At 38.3% G+C, this 23,516-nt stretch overlaps 1 protein-coding gene and 1 non-coding gene across 3 annotated transcripts in view; one reads left to right on the top strand and one right to left on the bottom strand.

Moving 5' to 3' along the window:
• CTNNA2 (catenin alpha 2) overlaps positions 1–23,516 on the bottom strand; it is a 1,138,501-nt gene that overhangs the window by 990,862 nt on the left and 124,123 nt on the right. For both annotated transcript variants that reach the window (XM_037807219.1, XM_037807218.1), the window contains exon 2: positions 4,006–4,112. In XM_037807219.1, coding sequence (XP_037663147.1) covers positions 4,006–4,107 — 102 coding nt within the window. In that variant the 5' untranslated portion in view covers positions 4,108–4,112. The remainder of the gene's footprint in view (positions 1–4,005; positions 4,113–23,516) is intronic.
• Positions 19,105–19,207, top strand: LOC119513015. The gene has a single exon (XR_005212523.1). It is a non-coding gene; the product is annotated as a U6 spliceosomal RNA (small nuclear RNA).

Here is a 23,516-nt window from a genome sequence, read left to right on the forward strand (position 1 = left end):
TAAATTCTGTTTTTCTAATTTCTTTTGATATCCCTTTTCTAATTTCTTAAGATGAGTACTTAATTTATCTTATCTTTTTTGTTTAATAACAAAGTCATTGCAAGCTACAATTCTGTACTGAGCACAGCTTTTACTGTTTACTATAAATTTTATTACGTAGGGATCTCCTTTCTTATCTTCTCATATATAGTTTGTAATTTTCTTTTGATTTCAAGAGTTAAGGATGTTTCTTAATTTCCTAATACAGTTTTGCAGTTTACTACTGAAGTTTCCTAACAAAATGTTTTAGTTTCCTAATAAAGTTAATTATCACATAAAACAGCCCATTAAAAATCCTTACTTTTTTGAATTCATAAAAATTTCAGGCACCATTACAAAGGACCAAAATTTCTTAAGATGAATCCCTTCTCATTTGCAATTTACATGATTTCTATAATTCCTCCAAAAGGAATCTTGCCATTCCACATTGTAAGATAAGCATGTACCCCCATTTATGTCATTATGAAAATGAGGTAAAACTTTGTTGGCTATGTTAAATATTTATCACCAGTAAATTTCTAATGTCATTGTTCTTATGACAGTGAATGAATTTTACTCTGAATTCCTTAACTACTGATTTTATTTCATCTCCCATCCATCTTTACAAGGAACTAAGGTATATTGAGTCTCTGCATATTGCTGGTTTTTTTTTCCTATTCCCTAAGCTGGATGTGTGGAGCTTGGTTTATTTTTTCTCTCAGTTCCACCGTTTGCTTTAAATGTTGATCATGGCATTTACATCTGATATTTTATCATCTCTCCTTTTATGTAGATATGCCCTCCCAGAGTCAGCAGTCCCATCAGCATCCTCATCAACGCTTCAATCCAGGGAAGGGGGGTGGAGTAGACATGTTAGAACAGGCATAATCTTACAGGGAAATATATCATAAAAAGATACCTCCCTTAAAAATCATGTTTTTGAGATTTTCATATTTTTTTTCTAAATTAGGATAGGAACACTAGGAAAAAAGATAAATCACCCATGAGTTATTAGATAAGTACAAGAGCAAAATACAAATACATGGAAATTTTCAGAAATAAAAGGTAGTGAAACTGTAATACTGTGTTAGCCCATGCATTCCTCTCACTGACTTACGAAGTATTAGTTTATGACTAGTATAAAACTGAATATATGGCAAGCAAAAAAAGAAAACTGGAAACTCTATTTACTCAACATTTGCTTTATATCAAGCATTATATTTTAAATATTTTGCTTCATTTAAACCTAATGAAAAGGGTTAAATATATCCATGTGTACACCAAAGTGAGAACCTGAGGCCAGGGGAAGGTCTCTAAGACTTTAACTGGTCTGGCAGAAGTACATTTCAGGCCAGATGGTTCTCACCCCAAATTACCTCCTAAGTAGGTCCCTCTCCAGCTATCTGTGAAGAAAGACCCTATTTTCAGTATTACAATCTCTCACAAACTACAGGTCTTTTGAAAAACAGTAAAACTGAATAATTAAAACACTGAAAAGATGTAAAAACACAAGTCCAAATTTTGATTTTCAGATTCGAAATCCACAGTCATTCTGTCAAATTGCTATAAAAATTTCAAACTGCTTAATCTCAATTTCTGCACTTATTAAGGATTCATAACAATCTGTGGATCAGTCTACAGATGACAATCCAAGTGGCCAAACATCACGCTATTGGAAACTCAAGGAAAGGGAGGCCTTGTTAGCATGGTGGCAGAAAACTGAGCTGAATTTTGTCCTTCAGTCAAGTGGGCAGCAGAATGATAAGCGATGAAATCAGATGTTTAGTAGATGTTTGCAAGCAAAGTCCTGAAGTTGTAGTCTGATTTTTTTTTTCTTTTTTTTTTTTTTGCTGTTTATAGTAAAATATGAGAGGAAAGAGATAGAATAAGAGAAGAACTGCTACGCAAAAAGGATCCATGACAATGATTTTGGAAATTCTCAGGCAATCCATATTACAAAAGACTAAAATTAAGAGACTCACTGTCAGGAAAGTGTCCTCTGGATATAAATCCAAGTGTGTGCACAGAAAACACTTTTGCTAGTGCCTTGGAAGGATAAAAAGCTCAGAAATATCAGCCACACTGAAGGCTATTTGAAGAGAATACACATGTGACTCATGGGTTCCTCAACCATTTGAGTAGAAGACAAAAGCGGAGATGGGACTATTTGGGAAAGAACTGGAGAGGAGCCTTTTGTCTAATGGAATAAACTCCCAAGACACACGTGGGAGAACCACACGATTCTTGAGAGTGTTACGGCAGCAGAAACACTGCCAGTTTGTACTGAAAAGGACAGAGAAAGTTAGAATGAAGAAGACTGTTGGACCCCTAAAATTCTATAGGCAGGAAACAGGTTGATAAGACTACTCAGCTGCAAACATGTGCTACCCCTCATGGAGAAGCAGTGATGACTATGAGGACAAAGCCCTCAGCCCAGAAGCAGAGCTCAAGTCACAGGGGATTATTCCCAGGTCTACAAACCTAATGGGTTCTCCTGTTTGGTTTTCTAAATTGCTCGAAATGTGACTCCTTTTCCCCTTCAATTTTGTCCCTTTGGGAATTGGAACATTCATGATTGTTATCCTGTGCCTGTCCCACCACTGCTTTTTGGGAGCAGATGACTTGCTGTCTAGTCTCTTAGGTAGAATGATGGAGAAGCGTTCTGCCCAAGGATAGATTATAGCCAGGGCCTCCCTGTACCTAATAAAAGATGATTTAGAACTTTTGAGCTGAGACTTAGTGAGATTTTGAATTTGTGTTGATACTCTAATGGGTTGTGTTTGGGGATCTTGAAATGGGGTTAGTGTATTTTGTGTATGGAATAGACATGAATCTTTAGGGTCCAGAGGGCAGACTGCAGGAGGATGAATGATGGCTTCCCAATGGTGCCACGTCCTAATCTCTTGAAACTGTGAATATGTTACATAAAATGGCGAAAGAGACTTTACAAATATGATTCGGTTGTAGATATTAATGGAGATGGGGAGATTATCCTGGATTACCAGGGCCAGCCCAAGATAATCACAAAGGTCCTTATCAAGAGAAGCAAGAGAGGTCAGTGCCAGAGATGAGATGAGAAGACGAAAGAGGAGGTCAGGGAGAGAGATTTGAAGATGACTGACTTTTGGCTTTGAAAATGGAGAGAGGTCTCAAGCCAAGGACACGGGTGGCCTCTAGAAGCTTCTAGAAATGGAGTCTCCACTAAAGCCCATGGAAGGAAGACAGCCCTGCCAACACCCTAATTTTAGGACTTACGACCTCCAAAACTCTAAGATAATAAACTTGCGTTGATTCATGCAGCTAAGTTTGTACTAATTTGTTATGACTGCATAGGAATCAAATACAACGGGCCTGTACTCAATTTGGTTTAATGATTCTCTACAAATATACCATAAAACATCTCGAGTCTTCACATCCCAGGAATTTCAGAGTTAACAAAGCAAAACAAAATGTGTCACCAGACACTGAAAATTAACTTTCAAATGTAAAATTCCTGAGGATACTTTTTCTGTTGATAAGTCATCTTGCAGAACGTGGCAACAGTGACAACATGAAAATAGAACATCTCATCATTCCAACAGGATGAATTCTGCTTTGTAAACTGAAGCAAAAATAATTCAATCAATATATTTTGCTTTTAAATATTCAATATGGTTCTTCCCATCTTCATTAGCATTTGAAAGTGAGTGAGGAATGATTTATTTAGATTTTGGATTCATTAGTGCAAATGAGGACCCCCTTCATCAAGGCCCCTCTCTCCAATTATCTCATTAACTTAATTTCAAAAATCATATGTATGATTTTTAAAAGGCACTTCAGATATTATAGGGCAATGAAGTTGTCCATAGTTCAGGCAGTAAAATGTATTTAGTAATCAGCATATGATATGCTTTATCCTCTTTTAAGGATTTCTCAGCTCTCTGGAGAGTCAGATATCATTACAGTTGAAACATATAAAGGTAACGAAGTGTTTCAAAAACCTCTTACCTGTGTAACAAGTGGCTCCAACAGCCTCTCCACTGTTAAAGTCCGGATTTCCAAACTTTTGGGGTCCCATTTTAAAATGATAGGTGAAGTTGCCGAAGTCATGCTCCCTGTGGGAACACACGTTATCAGTTAGAAATAATGATCAATGAAATAAGCTGTTATTTTTGCAGCACAGAAATGAATAGATCACTGAAATTTAGATCAGGCTTGAAGATTATCTGTCTGGTCCAACCTCGTAAGCTTAGAGACAGGGAAATCTGAATAAGAACCAGGTAAAGTGGTGATATTGGAATCAGATAAAAATCCAGAGGCTCCTGAGAGCATCTGCATACATGAGACAACCCCTGGGGACCATGTGACACTGCAATATTTCACTCACCCAGCATTTAGTATGTACACGCCTCTGCTCTATGCTGGGAAAGACTTGGGTCCTGCCCTGGTGTAGCTTATGGAAAAAAAAGGCAAAGACACTCAAAAATTATGCCTCAGTGCAACATATGCTGTGATCAAAGAGTACAGACAGCTATGGGAGAATGGAGGAAAGCACACCAAAGTCAGTCCTGGGGAACCAGCAAAGACTGCCAGGCAGCACTAAAAATAAATCCAGCATGATCACCAGATAAGGGACCCCCTATCTTAGACAAAAGACGACTTTGGTTTCTTCAGATCACAACTGACCACGGAAGATTATCATACTGCCTGTGGCAGCAAAGACATCTTGAAAACTGAGTGCCAAATTTTCTGAACATTACATTGCTGCTATTTACATGCTCTCTGATTACTCACTACATTTACATTCTTGTCCCATAAATTCATTGTCTGGTAAGGTCATTTATCTTACTCTAAAGCAATCCTCTCTTACCTAAGAACCAATGGTGTACAGGTAGCATCCTCCTACATATCAAGTGCCAAATATGATTGTGGCCCCAAGAGAATAAATGACACATTCTATCTGGGGTGGGTCTGTCACTGAGAAATTGACAGCTTTCTACTGAATATATTTTGACATCTAACCACTGGACGAGCAAACTTAGATTGTACAAACTCAATTTGAAACATCTGCTTTAATGCCAAAAATAAATCATACTGCTCAAGGCTGTTCTCTTCTTTTGAAACAATGTCCCCACTCAATTCTTTCTTGACAAATCAATGTAGATAATTATTTTTATTAGAAATCACACCAACAGAAAACTTACCACAATAGGCATTAATAAAAACACGCCTCTTTACCACCCTGCTACAGCTCATCTTTTTTGCAAACAGACACAATCAGTTTGCTTCAGGGGAAAAAAAGGCAAAGACACAGTGTAATCTTATTTTAATTCCCTCGAAATGCCATGTTTTAAATAAACTAAGCATAGCGATCCAACCATAGAGACCAATTTAGACTTGGGTTCCTTCACAACAACAATAGTTGGCACTGATATGCTACCCGTCCTCCAGAAACCTAAAAACACTTTACACATTTCCCATTCACACTACCAACTGCCACATAGCAGCTCTGACATAAACAAGATTCTGCTGCTGGGAAGCCCACCTTCTCGTGCTATGGAGGAATAAAGATGCCAGATACTTTCTACATAGACCAGGATATATTCATCTTTGCTGAAGTCAGATGTACCCAAGTGATTGTGATCCAGTATTTCTGCCAATTATTGCAAATTTCTGGAGAAACTCCCTGAGAACATTTTCAAGCACTGATGTAACAGTGAGTGGCATAATAATGATGACGAATAAAGAAGCCCTGTGGGAAAGCTGGATAACTTGCAGTGAAGTAATTTTAATACCATAGTAAAAGATACTGGGTGAGAATAAGTAGAGAATTCTAATTATTACATGGACATGCTTGTGCATATAGGCTGGTCGAGCAAGGAAGGCAAGCAAAATCCTTTATGTATGTGCTGATGCATAACTTATTAAAAATGACACTCAAAAATGATGGTTTAAAAAAAATGCTGGGGTAGTCACATCAGTGACACTAACTGAGCATGCATCAAGCAGAAATGGGGGACACCCCTTGAACAAAGACCTCAAGCTGATTATGAGCAAAAGAGCAGTCACACATCCTTAGGTCCAGAAGGTCACAGGGACTTCTAAACCCAAAATCAAAAGGACAGGAGTTACCTGAAAAATTACTCAACCTAATATATTCCTGTGGGGATCAGTCTTTTCAGCTATTTCTCATGGCACGGTTAAAATTCAGTAGCAAAAGGCAAGGAAAGATTACATGGTATTAATTTGTGGAAAGTGAAAACTTAGTCACAGCAACCTGTAATGCTGTTTTCTCAGCCATGCTGTTTTTGATACAGCTGTGACTAACACTACATGTTCTGAGCCCACACCTTAATCTTTTTCACCATTTGGTGCAGTACTCAAATTAGCACAGGGAGCATATGTGCCTGCATGTAAAATCCTGACTCCTAGTCCCAAGATGTAGATATGTAGCGTCCCACTGAATTGCCTCTGAGGAGCACATCTACGAAGAAGGAGGCAGAGAAAAATAAGATACAACTCTGACTGCAGTTTACCTGAGCTACTATAATCCTTGCAATCTGCTGTTTCTAGAAAGAGCGTTTTGTTCCTGCTATTGTGAGCACATTCCATTGTTTTCTATCATATGCACTAGACCTCATATTAGAAATGCTTCCTTATCAACCCCCGGAGCCAACTGAAATTGCATACCATCAGACAAACAGAGATTCCATAGATTACACATTAGGGACCATTGTTTGTATTCTCCAGTACTACATTTAAAAAAAAAAATTATTCTAGTAACATATATAAAACTTAAAACTTACCCTATATTATATATTTAAAATATATAATTCAGTTGTATTAATTACATTCACAATATTGTATGATGACCACCATCCATTACCAAACTTTTCCATCACCCCAAAAAGAAACACTGTATTCTGCTGCTGTTGGGTAAAGTGTTCTATACATGTCTGTTTGGTCTAGTCGGTTTATAGTATCATGCAAGTCTTCTATTTCATTACTGATCTGTCTAGATGCTCTATCCCTTATTCAATGTGATGTATTAAAGCCTCCCACTATTAAGGTAGAACCGTCTACTTCTCCCTTGAAAACTGTCAATATTTGTTGCATATATTTTTGGGCTCTGCTGTTAGGTGCATATATATTTATAATTGTTATATCTCTTGTTGAATTGACTCCTTTATTAGAATATTGTGACCTTCTTTGTCCTCATAACAGTTTTTGACTTAAAGTCTATTTCATCTGATCTTAGTATAGCAACCCTAGGTCTCTGTTGGTTACAATTTGCACAGTACATTTTATTCCAACCTTTCACTTTTAACCTATTTGTGTCTTTGAATTTAAGACGAGTCTGTTGTAAACAGCATATAATTGATCATACTTTTTTTTTTAATCCATTCTGCCAATCTCTGCCTTTTGACTTAGAGTTTAATCAACTTATATTTAAAGCAACTACTGATAATGCATGCCTTTCTTCTTCCAATTTGCTATCTGGTCTTTTAAAAAAGGTCTTTATACTTTTTCACCCCTCGATTCTTCCATTAATACCTACTTTCACATTTGGCTTTTTTATTTTAGCATTTCTGTCCCTTCTCATTTATTTCCGTTTATACTTTTCAGATATTTTCTTTGTGGTTACTGGAATTTAATATCATAAATCTACAACAGTCACATTTGATTTGATACCAACTTGACTTTAATAGCATAAACAAACACTGTCCTGGACCCCTCTGTCCCTCCCTTCTTTGCTGTACTTGTTACAAAGTATATCTTTATATATTTGAGGTCCAAAACCATAGATTTATCATTAGTTTTTATGCATTTTAGAACCCATAAGACGTAAAAAGTGGAGTTAACAAAAAATAAAATACAAAAATATTTGAGTTTACAATTTCCTATATGGTTATCTTTACTAGAGATCTTTATTTCTTTAAGTCACTTCAATCCACTGTCAAGAGTCCTTTCATTGGAGTCTGAAGAACTCCCTTCAGCACTGCTTGTAGGGCAGGTCTAGTGGTGATGAATTCCCTCACTTTTGTTTATCTGAGAATGTCTTAATCACTCCTTCATTTTTGAAAGACTATCTCGATGGATATAAAATTCTTGGTTCGCAATTGTTTTATTTCAGCACTTTAAATATATTGTCCCATGGCCTTCTTGCCTTTATGATTTCTGATGAAAAACTGGCACCTAATGTTACTGGGCCTCCCTTTTACATATGCATTGATTTTCTCTTGCAGCTTTCCTTGTCCTTAGCATTTGACAGTTTGACTAGAATGTACATGGGCATGGTTCTCTTCTATTTATCCTGCTTGTGGTTTATTGAGCTTCTTGAATGTTTAAATTCATGTCTTTTATTAAATTTCAGAAGTTTTCCTGCAGTATTTCTTTGAATATTCCTTCTGCCCCTTTCTTTCTTTCTTTCTTCTCCTTCTGGAACTCCCATAATGTATATTTTGGGTATGCTTGACAGTGTCCCAAAGGTCTCTTAGGCTTTGCTCACTTTTTTAAAATTATTTTTCTTTCTTCTCATCAGTCTGAATCATTTCAATTGTCTTATCTCTGTTTGGTTCCTCTTTATTGGGATTTTCATTTTGTTCATTCATCATTTTCCTGCTTTCCTTTAGTTCTTTCTCTGTTTTCTCCATTATTTCTGAATTTGCATCTTGTTCCTTTGGATGGGATATCGTTTCCCCTTAATTTATTGGTATTGTAACCTTTTGTCGCACACTATACATTTTAACATTTTAATGTGTTAACTCTGGGATTTAGTCTCTGAGCTGTCTGTTCCTTAGGTTCCTATCCAACTAGTGATATGACAGATATTTCCTTGAGTTCCAGAAGCTAACAAAAACAAATGTTCCAAAGGGAAAAAAAAAAAAAAAAAACCTTTCATAGTCTTTGCAGATTGGTTCTGCTTTGGCTGGTGGTCTCCTTCAATGTTTGAACCTCCTATTAAGAAGATCAGTCCAAGAAGAAAGTTAAGTGCAGGTTCCTCTTGTCTTTGTTATGCCTGCATCTTGTCCTGGGCCTGTGCTTGCTTGTGACCTCAAGGACGATCCTATATATAGGACTCCAAATATCCACTCTACTCCCCATAAAATAGGCTTTCCCAGCTCCTAGGTGCTCTCTTGTAGGCCTCAAAGCCAGAAATCCTTTGTCCCGGGCTGCTTTGACTTAATTCTTTCTTACACTGCTTTAGCTGTCTGCAAACTGTTTCTGCCTGCAGGGCAAGTTCTGGGAGGGTGAGCCAGAGAAGAATGTCTAGGTTCAGTCTTTTATCCCGTGACAAAATAGGCTGGCACTGATGTACAGGCACTGCAATATGCACATGGAGGTTACTTTCCTCCCTCGTGAAAAGGGCCAGGGACTCACAATGGGAGCACAGACCAGTTACACACCATGTCTCAAAGGGCTCTGGGCAGAGGGCAGTAACTGCACAGCAAGACTCTCAATTTTATCAATGGTAAAGCTGCATTTTCTTGATTTGGTACTCATCCAGTGATTGCAACCCTTTAACCATTTTCCAGAGTTTTGAGGAAATGCTGCCAATTTTTGCTACCTGTTCAAAGACTGTGGGGCAATGGAACCCTGGAGCACCTTACACCATCATCTTGGTCTAGCAGAAGGCCAGAAATCACATAGACTTTTAATAGTCACACTACAATGAATGATAGTTCAGTAAATATTTACTCTCTCCTCTGCCCCTCACCCCCATAGGAAGAGAATAGTTCTCTGCCCCATGGATGCTGGGCTTTAGCCAATGAAGCATTAGGAAATATAAGGCAAGTAGACGTTTGAAATGTGCTTCCTCAGCTAGAGTTGCCCTCTTGTGCTACTGTCTTCTGCCAGGAAAGCCATGTGTGGTCCACTGGTTCAAAAATAAAGACAGACACATGGCGCAAACTTAAATCCAACCTGAAGCTGGAATGAAGCCCAGCTGAGCCAAGCCTTGTCAGCCATCCCCCAACCAAACTGCAGGCACAGGATGAAGAAATAAATATTAAATATTTGTTGTAGGTCCCTGAGATTTTTTATTGTTATCCGGGAATAGCTAACCTATACAGTGGTGTCAAATAGACTTTTGTTTGAATCACAGCCCCACAACCTATCTAATTTATGATGGTGGCCAAATTTCCCAGCTTCCTCAAATGAAAAATAATGATGATCATGTTTTGTAAGGTTAGTGTGAGGATTAAATAACATAATGGCCAGAAAGTGTACTACCATTTAAGGAAACATTAGTTATTATTGCTGCTATTGTTACTTTCCCAAATTTAAATATATATATTTGCAAATCTTTACCTCCCAGGGGGAACAGGAGGCTTGATTATAAACTAAATTAAAGATGGAGATTTATACTCTCTTATGTGGACTCAAACAAACTGTGATTCAAACAAGAAGGCAAGAAAAGAAGTGCATAGTCACATCAGGCCTTCATCTTTCTAAGGATGGAATGACACATCTGTCTCAATTCCACACTACATCTGTGCATTTAATGCAGTCTATTTTACCCTCTCAAGAGGCTCTGTGTAAAGCAAAAACATTTCTCATTGATTTAAATTCAAATAAAAAAAAACCATATTTCAGTCGCCTTTGTTAGGGAAACTTGGAATACAGACTGGTCATAGCAAAAGAGTGAAAAACAGAGATTGTGAATAACAAAACACAGTAAATTATGATTCATACATCACAATTTTACAACCCCAAGAGCAAGCTCTTAGCAATTATTTAATCTCTGAGATTATCTGCTTGAGAATGTGTCAAAATGCATAAACATGAAAGGTGATTTCACAGTCTACATTGTAACATCTTAGAGAATTTCAGACTTTCTCTGTAGTGGTAAGGAAGAGGTATGGGACAGGAGACTAGCAGCTATTTTTCACTCACAACAGAGAAAGCAAAATATGACCAAAAGACAAACCAGAGTGAAACGAGCTTCCCAATGGATAGTCAAGGAGCAAGTGCCTTGTTTTTTTTTGGAGATTGTCCTGATAAACAGAAAATGTCTCGAGGTTGTCTACTCCAAGGAGGGCTCTCAAATGACAAATACACTCATGCAGTGTATAACTCACTGTAGACTTTCTCCCTTTCAGTCTGTTCTGGGAAATGCTTTTTGAATGCTCTGCCTCACTTTTCTGAATTTTCACTATTTCTTCTACTCTTGTTTTGCAAAGTGATGATCAGGATGCTTTCGAGTTCCCCAGAGGGCTACCCAAACCTGCCTTCCCTCCACAGGGCTCCAGCTACAGATTTTCTTCACCAATCTTTCTCTTCATCAGTACTGAGCACCACTGCTATTAAAATCTCTGAGGTTTTATAAGAGCACAGGCTATCTGTAGTTGATGTAGACATTCAGGAGAAGTTAATGGCTGATAATGGGCTAATTCTTCTCTCTCCACACATAAACTATTCAGTCAGTTAACCTCTCTAAGCTTCAGTTCCTTCATGTGTAAAACAAAGGTTGTGACAACCTTACATAATTCATGAATTTATTCTGAGAATCAATGCAATAACTGAATATGCAAAAGAGATCTTTTTTCTTCTTTGCTAGTTTGTCCACATGATTATCACCCTACCTTGTTCACAAGATCTGTGGGGATGAGGGGCCAGTGGATGTCCTGCAAGACAAGACGACTGAAAATCCAGCTCTGATGAGAAAGAGAGATTTTCTAAATTTCTTCAGCACTTTAACAATCAAGCTGGAAACCCTGCATCATACTGTTCTTCCATATGTAGTAACAATAGTATCTAATGATCTGGTACAAATATTATTTCCAGTTTACAGATGGGTAAACTGAGGCATAAAACAGATTAGAAAGTCTTCCAAGGTCACAAAATTTGAAGCTAAACCACATGTCTACAGTCTGTGCTTATAACCACCATGCTCTGCTTCTAGAGGAGAATCTTGAGGTTTAGGATTTTGCCACCTAGGCCATGGGAATCTGAACTGTGGAAGGAAGCAACAGATATGGACAGTAATGCAAAGGCCCTCGTCTTCTGGAGAATGAGGGAGGGAGTGGCATGAGAGGGACACAAGGCAATGTTAGATCTGATGAGGGAGACACACTGACAGCAGGTGCTCAGGACACATGTGGAGCTTGTGGGAAATGTGGCCGCTCTTCTTGGTGAAGCAGGTCAGGTCCTGAGCTCTGTTCCCCAACCATCTTTGGTCCCACGTGGCAACACTGAGGCACTGGTGGGTGAGGCTGGGCCACCTGATCAGCAACACAGGCCCTGGGCAAGCCAAGAAGGGGATCTCACATCTGATTATGCCAAGCAAGTGATGTTGTAGGAAGAATCTTGGCCCTCATGACCTTGGCCTCCTTGTGTTACGCTCATGAATACATTGCACTACATGTCAAAGAGGCCTTGCAGATATAATTAAGGTTACTAATCATGGACCTTAAAATGGGGAGATTATCTTGGATTATCTGGGAGATCCCAATGTAATCTCATAAACCCTTAGAAGCAGAGCTTTCTCCCGGTGAGGGTAGACAAGGAGGTCGTGGAGATGTGGCAGTAGAGGATGTCAGAGACATGGGGCAGGAGAAAGCACAGGGACTTGAAATGTGACAGGGAATCAACCCAGTGTTGCTGGAGGAGACCACATGGAAAGCACAAGAAGGAATCTGAGCAGCTTCTGGGAGCTAAGAGTCAGCTTCAGCTGACAGTCAACATGAAAAGGGGACCTCAGTCCGACAATCACAAGGAACTGAATTTAGTCAATAACTTGAATGAGGATGGAAGCAGATTTCTTCCCCAGAGCTCCAGTAAGGAACACAGCACTATCAACACCTTAATTTTGGCCTTGTTAGACTATAAGCGGAAGATTCAGCCAAGTCCACTTGCATTCTGACCTTCAGAAATTATGAGATTAATAAATCTTAGTTGTTTTAAACGATTAAGATTTTACGTATTTTTTACAGCAGTCATAGGAAACAAATATAAATGGTTCTCAAATTTCTGTGCACATCACAATCACCTGCGTGTTGTACATAAACAAACTGCTGGGACCCACCCCACAGTTTCTGAGTCATTGGGTCCAGGGTGAGACCTGAGAATCTGAATTTCCAGTAACTTCTCAGATGGTGATGATGCTGGTCCAAGATCCCACTTTGAGAACCACTGCCGTAATCACAGACCATCACCCCGAATGCCAGCAGGGGAGCAGGGATCAGGAAGGTACGCAACATCTCTGTGGAGACCAAGGGACCAGTAATAATAACATCTCAGTTATCCCAATTATAATAGTTGCTATTAGACTCTGTGACAGGTATTTATACTTTTCCAGGGGATCCAATGCCTTAAAGACAAGATACTCAATGGGGAGGTAGAGTGCCACATCGGAATCACACGTGCTTTTTCAAAGCTCATGTGTGCCAACCCCAATCTCCTCGAAGATTCTGACAGCACTCCCAGAAGACACCTTCCCTGGTTAGAAACCTGTCATGGTGGTGATCACTGTCAAATCTGTAGCAACAGGAAAGAGTCACAACCCTGGGTGTGCAGTCACCAGTAGGAGAAATGCAGGTCAAGAAACACTTCCTAAATAGAGAATATTTTTTTTCAAAAGAAGCTGTGTTCCTATTAAATACTCTGAAGTTATGTGGGGGTCTAAAAACAAGTCTCCCAAATATGTTGCCTGAAATACAGCGTTGGATCTAATTTTCTGTTGTTCATAAAGGAAAGCACCTTTAATTTCCAGGTACCCCAGTTAAGAAGGACTTTTTCATGGCGTTAAAGAGAGTGGGTGAGTATTTATACATCAGGTGTAAAAGTTGAGGAACAAAACAGAGGAAGGAGCTTTTTTAATATTCTTCAAATAGCCCTAGAGAGTAAAAGCCATTCTGATTCCCATGGAAATACACTCTGCAACAACACAACCAGGTCCAAATCTGAGGGTGGGAAAGGGGTATAACACTCTTCTTCATGATACTGTGTGCATGAAACTGGCTGAATGACCTAACTATGGGAAAGTCCTGCTTTTTATTTTCATCCACTAACTCTTCAATTTAAGCTCATTTCCTCCTACTTCGACCACAAGGAGGCAGCATATCACCCATCAGTGAACTGAGAGGTGCCCCAAGAAGCAAGTCACTGCTGCCATTGTGAGATTCAACACCGCTTTTATTCACAACTGACGTGGTACGTAATTTCCAAGTGGTAGTTGCTATTTGCAGTGGATGGCGGGGGTGGGGGGGTGGTTATCTCTGCTCCTGTTAAAGAGAAGGTAAACATTTCTCTTAAGTATTACAGTATCTGCCAGACCTCTATTTCCGGTAAAAACCACACCTTTTCATACAACAGCCCAAGAAACACCGCTGAACAAAAATATCACTCTAATTCTTTGAAAAGGTTATAATAACACTTCTTGTCTAACATAATTGCATACAAAAGAATACCACATTAATTAAAAGGAAACACATATTAAATAAGAATTAAACTATTTTATCCTCTAAAGAGGCTCATTTTTCTTCTACCTAAATAAAAACTTCCCAAAAAGAAACATATGAGGAAACCTCCACAGACTCAAGATGGTAAGGGTGACAGCTCGAGACTAATAACATATAGCCTAGAGTCTGCTGATTAAAAAGAAATAACCATGCCCATATCTTACTGAAATGGGTTTTTATACTTATGTTATACTTACAATAGCATACTCATAAAATCTAAAACTATGTGTCAACTTGATAGAAAGTCAATACTCCTGGAATATGCTAATAAAAGTCAGTAATTTGAAATTCAAAATGAAAGCAAGTATCTGTCAAATTCATTTCCTTGCTTTTTACTACTTTCATGGTCTCATCATTTAAATTCATTATGGAAGCATAAACAGATTCAATCTACTCCTAAATCATGGTTTGTTTTCCATTTGGGTGTGAACATACACAGTATACAGGTGGGTGATATTATATGTTATGTCAAGTTTCCAAAGTCCCAACTGAGGACACAGTTCTTCAAAATGATATATACTTGACCAAAGGTTAGCATTGTAATATCTCATTATCCTTCTACAAAACTGCAATCCAAATTTGGACTGGAGAACTAACAACAGAAAATCCAAACTGTTACATATTTCTCAAAGTATGTTAACTTTGAGAAGTTAGCTTTATAGCCCGAGAGTAACTTCAAATTATTTAATATGAACACAGCTTCTTGGAATAGAATTCATTCTTTGACCCTCTAATCTCTTGTAAATTAGAATTCCATATGCAATGATTATATAATTCTAATCTTTGCCAGGATCTCAATATTTCATATTTGGATTATAGCAAAATAGCCAACAAACTGCTCTCCTTATCTCTAGTCTTGCTGTTAATCCAAAACTAATTATCCCAAACATTCCTTTCACAGGGAACCAAAAACGATTGCTTAACTCTCTTCCCCAACAAGTTCCACGTTCTCTTTGTAACCAGCTCAACTCTCCACCTTCTGACCCCACTCCCCTGGATCTCATTTCTTTAACATAAATCTCTGCTCCAATCAAGTTTAGACCATATTACAGCACATGCAGTCCATGCCGTGTCTCAAAGTCTCCACCGGGAACACTTTTCTTCTTCTCCACCAACATCCAAATACTACTACCCTCATATTTTGCCTTCTCCATAACCTCTAATAACTACTGTATTAACTAGCAAATGTTCTTACTTTTTTTCTTAACTGGATTATTGTCATGAAATTTACTTCAGTTTTACATACCCCAGTAGATTATAAACTCATTAGGGCCCAAGTCAAGCTTTTCCCCTTTTTTTTTTTAACTTCTTTTTTAACTCCTGTAGAAAGTAGCATGCTCTTAGGTCCTCCATAAATACTTGATTAAATATGATCCAAAATAAATTTTTTAAAGTATCAATTCTTTATCTTTTCAATTCTAGAATCCACTTTCTATGGAGTAATAGTTTAAAAAATATCTGTCAGAAATATTTATATATACAATCTTCACTCACTACTCACCAGAGAGTTAAAACAAACAACAGCTTGGAATGGTTTAGAAAAGATATTTAATGTTTAGGTTTCTTTTATTATTATTATTTGTTGTTCTTTTGTTTTGTTTTTGTTTGTTTCTAGTTTAAGTATTTAAAAAGCTACAGAGTTTCAATATGTATTTTAACTTGTTCAATAGTTTTTGTTTATTGTGTTTTAAAACTGGGTTCCATTTTCATTCAGGAAAAAGTAACTTTGGAGCTTTCTTCAGAAAACTCATAAGGTCGACTTTGATATTTGATTCACAGTTGAGTTCCATGTGAGGAATTTTATGGAAACGATAGTCCAAGTTCTGCAAGTTGGCTCATTCTTTCCTTCTCTCCACTGATTCTGTGTTTGTCTCAAAAACCATGTTCAGTCCCACTTTCTGCACAAAGTCTCCCTGTTTACAAGTCCTACTACTTTTCCTTTCTTTAAATTCCACAGGCACTGAGAATGACCACTACATATTTAATCAGAATGCAATTTGCCTTGTGTGGCTCACTCTTTGCTTTACTTAAGTTTTGTCCTCTTTCACATTCAGGGACAGGCACTTACCCCTTCACGAGGATTACCCAAGTGTTGGGTTTTCAGTGAAAATGCTATGAGTATTCATGGACTTGATTCTTTGGCAAGGTCAAGTCTCGCAATCAAAAAAAAAGCAGGACCATAATTAAAATACAATACCAGTGCTTTCATGCAGAAAGGGGATTTCAACTTGGAATGCCCTACTTTAGATGTGACTTAACCTGAAAAACAAAACGAAATGTTGTTTTTCTCCCACAAAATGCATTCGATATTCCACAGAGAAGTCAAATCCCATCACTCTGCAATTAAATATAAAGCTTGCTGTCTCTTCCTACATTCACTTAGCCATGCATTCATTCATTCAACACAGAGGTACAAACAAACCGCTGGGCGCCAGGCTCCACCAGGTTCTCTGGGAAACATCAAGGCCAATCGCTGAATGCAGATTGGAGAGATGAGACTGACCCTGACTCATCAGGTGGTAAAAGCAGAAACCATTCGCCAAGGGAGGAGAGCCCAGAAGTGAGCTTGGCTGCAGGTGGGCGTCCGCACCGCCATTATATCTTTCCATTTCCACAGGACACATACATCAGGGGTTCAGAGGGATCCAACAGCAACGCAAGATTTGAACAGAAGGCTAAAAATGTCTTAGCAGAATGACACTGAGTACTTGTGCAACACAGTAATGGGAAAATCAACACCCTTTTGATTTGCTTCCAGAAAAATGCTAGAAACAAACACAGGCCAGATTTCAAAAAGGTAACCCAGGATGGAAAGACAAGGAAAGGGAGACAAAGTAATCATAATATCAGGATAGAATATAAAAAAGAAATGCAAATGATTAGGTAAAAGCTATTTTAAACCATCAGAGTGATTATAAGAATACTTAATTAGTAGTTAAGGACTTGTATTTTTTAAACCTTGCTTTATTAGGTTATTGTATTTTATTTTAAAAGTCAAAGTTAAATGCACTAATGAGTTGGAGACTTAATAAGGAATTAGGTTGCAGAAACTCATAGGGAAATGAATTAAGCCTAATACCCCTGCTTCTTAAAGTGGTGTATCCACCTGGCCTGACAAAAATGGGCTCTGCTGTGCATCAAGCTACAGTAAATGAAAGACAAGTCACCAGCATTGCATTAACCCTTTAAAATAAATTAAGAAACTTGAAAAGTCTTAATATACTACAGCAATTACATTTGCTTAGAATCTTTTATAGTGAGAAGTGATATTCCGTTACCCAGGGTACTCAGCATTTATGCCCCCTGGAAAACCCTCGTATGAAGTTTGTTGATATAGAAGTCACATTTGAAAAAGAGAAACAAGAACCCAGGTTTCCTTCTGGTCATCTGTGGTATTTAATTTTGTGTTTATGAGCCAGAAACCCCTCAGGGGATATGCTTCCGTAAATACAAAAATTAAATGTGCCATGGCATTTAGGAAATACAAATGAGGCTCCATTAAATCTGAACCTTTCAAGGTAGCGATCCTTTACTTTTAGTTCATCATATTGACATTTCACCAGGACAAAGATTTCACTGAATCCACCTGCCCACTGGCCAACGTTTGTTATCATTATTAACAGATTCATGTTCCGGGAGTGAGTGGGGACCCTCGGTCACCGGGAGTGACGACGTGGGCACAGGCAGTACTTCAGGAGCTGAGCCACGTGGTGGGCTCACTCTCGGCAGCTGCAGCTCAGGCATTTTAGTAGACTGTCTTCTGCTGTCTTCTCACTGCCATGAGATCAATAGGGTATAACCACAATTTTATAGATAAGGACAGCAAAACTCAGCAATGTTAAGTTACTTCCCCAATCTTAACAATACTCCACCAAAATTTGTTGCAAATATGTTTTTTTTTTTCCAACATACTATGTGAATCTCTCAACTATATTAAATAATTCTTTACAAGTAGTAAGTCTCAGGGGACAGAACAAGCTTAAAAACACACACACAGCTTCAAGTAGCATCACAGAAATATAATACATGGATAATAAATCCCTAATGGATTATTAAAGGTCACTAAAATGTTTGGGGACCATTCCTGGCATTTGAATTAGTCAGAGAAGACAACTAGAACTTTCTAACATGCATCTCTTGGTACCACTCTCAGGATACGACTGAATACATAATGGATCTGCTCCAATATGGTCAATTCCTTGAGTCATTTAACTTCAAAAAGCCCTTATCAAATCACTGAGTACATACGGGCATCAACTATCTTCATTCTGAGGTGACCCTTCCACAAATTTATCAGCATTGGCTTCCAACCTTACCTCCTTCCTAATTACCTTACTGGAGGATGACTTTCTCTTTCGAATTCTCAGTTTATCCTGCTTTTCTGCCTCTTTCCAGTCAGTAAAATGTCTTGCCCAACTAAGAAACTAAAATACAAAGAAAACCCTCTCGTCCTACTCTCTTGTCATTTTACAGGTCCTTTCCAGCCAAGCTTCTTGAACAGGGAATATAAACGGCCTGCTCCATTTCCTCACCACCCACCCTCCCCCCACCCACAGCGGTCTGGCTGCTACCCTCACCGCTCCACTGAAATTACCCTTGCAATGTCAGAAATGATCTCCTGGATGCTAAATCTGATGGACAACATGTGCTTTTTCAGCTTATATACTATAAATGGAAAGATATGGAGAAGATCATCATGGTTTCTGGGCAAGGATGACAAGCAGATTCATGCAGCATCCCATATTTTTATGCTATGAACTCATTTTGCTACATATAGACATGCATCTAGATATAGAGAAGTATATTTGCATATAGAAAAAGTTTGCAAAGATATACATGAAAATTGTAAGCATAGTTAGGCTGGTACTTTTTAAATTATAAATAATTATTTGCATTTTTTTACTATACATATATATATATATCCACATCCACCTAATATAATGATCACACATTCCTTATTAAATAATTTAAAAATCCCAGGGTTCCTTTTCAGTTCTTATCTTCTTTGATCTCTCAGTGGTATGTGACAATATTGTTCTCTTCCCTGGGTTTTCATGACACCAAGCTCCTCCTGTCTTCCTTTACCCTTCTGGTACCTGGTTCTTAGTTCTCTTTGTGGCCTTCTTTTCTATATCCAGTCCTTTATACTGCTGCTCTGAATTCCATCATTTGCCCTCTTCTCTCCTTGCTCTATAACTAGTCTCTGGGTGGTTTCATTCAGGTCAGTGGCATCCATTATGCTGAAAACTGTCAGATGATTTTCTGTAGTCCAGAGTTTGTGCCTGGGTTCCAGCCTCCTACACCCAACCGCTTATTGGCTTTCTCCACCAAGGATTCTGAACACTTCAAAATGAACATTCTCAAAAGTCAACTCATCATCTTTTCCCCAAACGTGGTCCAACTCCTACAGTCACATGCCAGTGAATGGCTCCACTATCTACTCAGTCGAGCTAGAAATGTAGGAGCCAGTCCTGATTCTTTCCTTTATCTTCCCTCCTTAATCAAAATGATCATCCAGTCTAATAGATTCTCTGAGTCACAATTTCACCTCTTTATTTCTCTATCACCACTGCCTTTATCAAAGCTCTCATCCTTTCTGCCTTAAAATATTGAAACAGCTTCTTGACCAGTCAAGTTGCCTTCAGTCTTATATCTTTCTAATCCCTCCTCTGTTCTGCAGCTGTAGTGTTTTATATAAAATCTAAATAACATCTTTATATCATTACATGCATCACTCTCCTCTTGAAAAGCCTCTGCTGACTCCCATTACCTAAAGATAAAGTTTAAATTATAATTTCCCCCCACCCACAGCTACCCATATGGGCTCATTACTCTGAACTAGTCCCACCTTACCTCCTAGTCTTTGTCAACTCTTGACTCAGTGAACCGCTGCCAGCTGTTCTCCAAATATCCCACATTCTCTCATGCCTCTAAGCCACTCCTTCTATGGGGATGCTCCTTTCCTGCTTTCTTTATTTAGTTTTCTTTTTAAACCCAATTCAGGCATCATTTCTTAACCTACCAAGACCCACCCTTGCTTTCAGAGCATATCATGCATTCCTCTAGTGTGCTACAAATTACCCTCTATTTTAATTGTACATTAATTGTCTCTTTTACCCTAGAATGTGACATCTTTGAGGGCAGGACTCAATATAATATTTTAAAAATAAAGATGTAAGTAAATGATTGGTCTAAATGCAGCAGCCATCTCCCAACTGATGAGATGGGAAGGAGATACAAAATAAGATCTCCTGAACAAATCTATCCACAAACTGTTACAGTGTCAATCTTCAAAATCCCTTCAGTAAATAGAGGTGCATCAAAGAGAATTTGTTCACTCTCATAACTGACAGCTCAAAATGCTTAAAACTCAGGAATAGCTCCGGAGAAAAAATTCAGAACTCGAGTTACAGCCATCCCTACTGAAAGGAATAAAGTCTTTTGAGCAAGTATTTTGCTGCAGGAATACCATGATGTAATGCAGGGAACACTGGATACAAGGTGGAGCAAACCAGTGTCTCTTTACCGCTCAGCCAGCCGAACGATTCTCGGCAAATCACCTGCTTCATCTGAACTTGTGGGGCAGCACCTTTAAAAGCCTGAAAGAACCAGATGGTGTCCTGCATTGCCTTTAGCACCAAAATAAATAATTACAACATTTCAATAAGAATGCTTTCCAACAAACTGTTTTCAATTCTTATAATACAGACCGGTTGATATGCTAACAAGGTGTGATTACTGTGGGCTTATTTCAGAGGTCCCTTAAGGACACCTGAAAACTCTCGGTTAATTGAGTTTAAATACTGTCTTTCACATTACTGACCTTGAAACAGGAGCTCATGGAGCTGCACTGGTTCTTCAATACTAGAGAGACTAGTTGTGATCGATGGGTAAAATCTTCACCCACCCTCCTTCCTCTCCACTGACTAAAGATAGACTTCCTTTGACTAGATGGGAAACACATGATCTCAAATAGCACTGAATACAGAATTATATTTAAAATGTAAGAGAATTAACATGGCAAACACTGCTTTGCATTATCTACCATTAAACCTCCACACGTCCCTTGTTCTTTCTTATAAACACAACCACAATTCATTCAAATATTGGGCATCCACAGATTTGGAAAAGGGCTAGATCCCTCCCCAGCCCAAGGAGAATTAAAATTATCCTGCACCATTTGTGTGCAACCTTCCTCCTTTGCCATTTCTTAGTTCACGTTTGGGTATATGGCCAAATTCCACTTAATGAGATCTGAGAGCAATTCAGCTGGGGATGGAAAGGCTTTCCTGTAGAATAGACAGGGACACACTATTCTCCGCTGTGCACTCTTGTAACCATATGTGACACTTGACACTATTGCATCGATCTGGGGCAGTGGAAGGAAATAACTACAAGAGCTGAAGATCACAGAGGGGAAGGATGGAAAACTCTTTTGGTCTTTTGTGACAGCAACACAATCAGCCAGCACTGAAACTACTCTTCCTTTAGAAACAATACATATTTACATTATTTGCAGCTCTAATGCCTCCTGATAAAATTATTGTTTTCCAAATAACATTCTTTACAGTCAGTTGAAATGGTGTGCTTGTGCCACATATGAAGGCGTGGGCAAACTATTTCCTGCAGGCTAAATCTGCCCAACACCTGTTTTTGTAAATAAAGTTTTATTGGAACACAGTCACCCTTATTTGTACCATCTATGGGTGCTTTTGTGCTATGAGGGCAGAGTTGAGGGGTTGTGGCCATTGCCACAGGACTGAATCCCCATTATATATTTGTTGATTAGTTAGAAGAAATGTATTTATCCTTAGTTTGGCAGATATTTTCCATAATTAGAATTTTCTGGTTTGGGGTCTGATTTACATGTAAACACAACATTCCAAGTCCTATTTTAAAATACAGGTTGGCTATGCACACTTTTTTTTTTTCTGAAGCATATTTTATTTTGTACTTATGAATTTTTAAATGCATTCTATATTTAATTTCACAGAGCTGATTATAATTTCTTTGGAGTTTCCTTTATATTAAGCAGTGTTTTACAAATCATAGCAATTATTTTAATTCCTGCTTTAATAAAAAGACCTTAAACTATTTTATTGGAATGAACTAAATTAGCCTCACCACAGGAATCCAAATTTGAAAGAAAAACTTGAGCATCTGAGACTACTGCCACTGTTTTACAATCAAGAGATACTTACCCTTAACTATATATTCAGCAGAAAACATGAAACTTATAGCGGCTTAAAAATGTGTGAATTGCCTTCATAAAAACAATTCAAAGGATATTCAGAAATTTATCCTTAGTGGAATAAACTTATTCCCCCCAAAAAACACAAAAGTCACCTGGAAATCAAGAAAATGCAAAACTAACCACCAGGAAAGCTAGGTTAAGGAACTGCTTCAATAAGGCCCAGAAGATGAAGGAGTGATGGCTTGGTCCTTTACAAAATAGCCAAACAGCACTTCAACTTTTCAGATGTCAGCCAATTGTCTTTGTCTATTTTTCAGGGTCCACAAGTAAAAAACAGGAAGGCTTTAGGGTGCTTTGAACTCCATATGTTGCAAATACATTCTGTTTACTAAATCCTTTCATGTGCTTTGAGAATTATGATTTCTTATATGTTTATGAAACAAAACCGCCAAAAGTTTTACCAACCCCTCACATAACAGTTGCACTGCACACATGAAAATGATTTCTCTGTAACAACCCCCGATGACACAGCAAACATTGCTAGGGTGCTGATGCCTGGGAGACATGCTGGGTGGGAATTTTCTTTCCACTTTGACTCCAAGTGTGGATGACCCTACATACAGAAAAGGAGCTTAAACTATCAGGACAACAATGCAAAAGAGCATGCAGCAGGCAAAGAGAGAATACGCAGCATTACCCACCCAAGCAGAGAGAGCCACTTGGTTGAACAAATAAACAAAAGCAAAAGTAGGAGTTAACACAGAAGGCAGACAGCATTATGAGCCCAGCAGATGGGAGGGAAGGAAAACCTTCAAAATGACTATGCCTAGAGGGGACGCTGAGAAAAAACATCAGAGAAATGA

The sequence above is a fragment of the Choloepus didactylus genome, chromosome 17, assembly GCF_015220235.1.
Source record: "Choloepus didactylus isolate mChoDid1 chromosome 17, mChoDid1.pri, whole genome shotgun sequence".
NCBI classification, from domain to species: domain Eukaryota; kingdom Metazoa; phylum Chordata; class Mammalia; order Pilosa; family Megalonychidae; genus Choloepus; species Choloepus didactylus.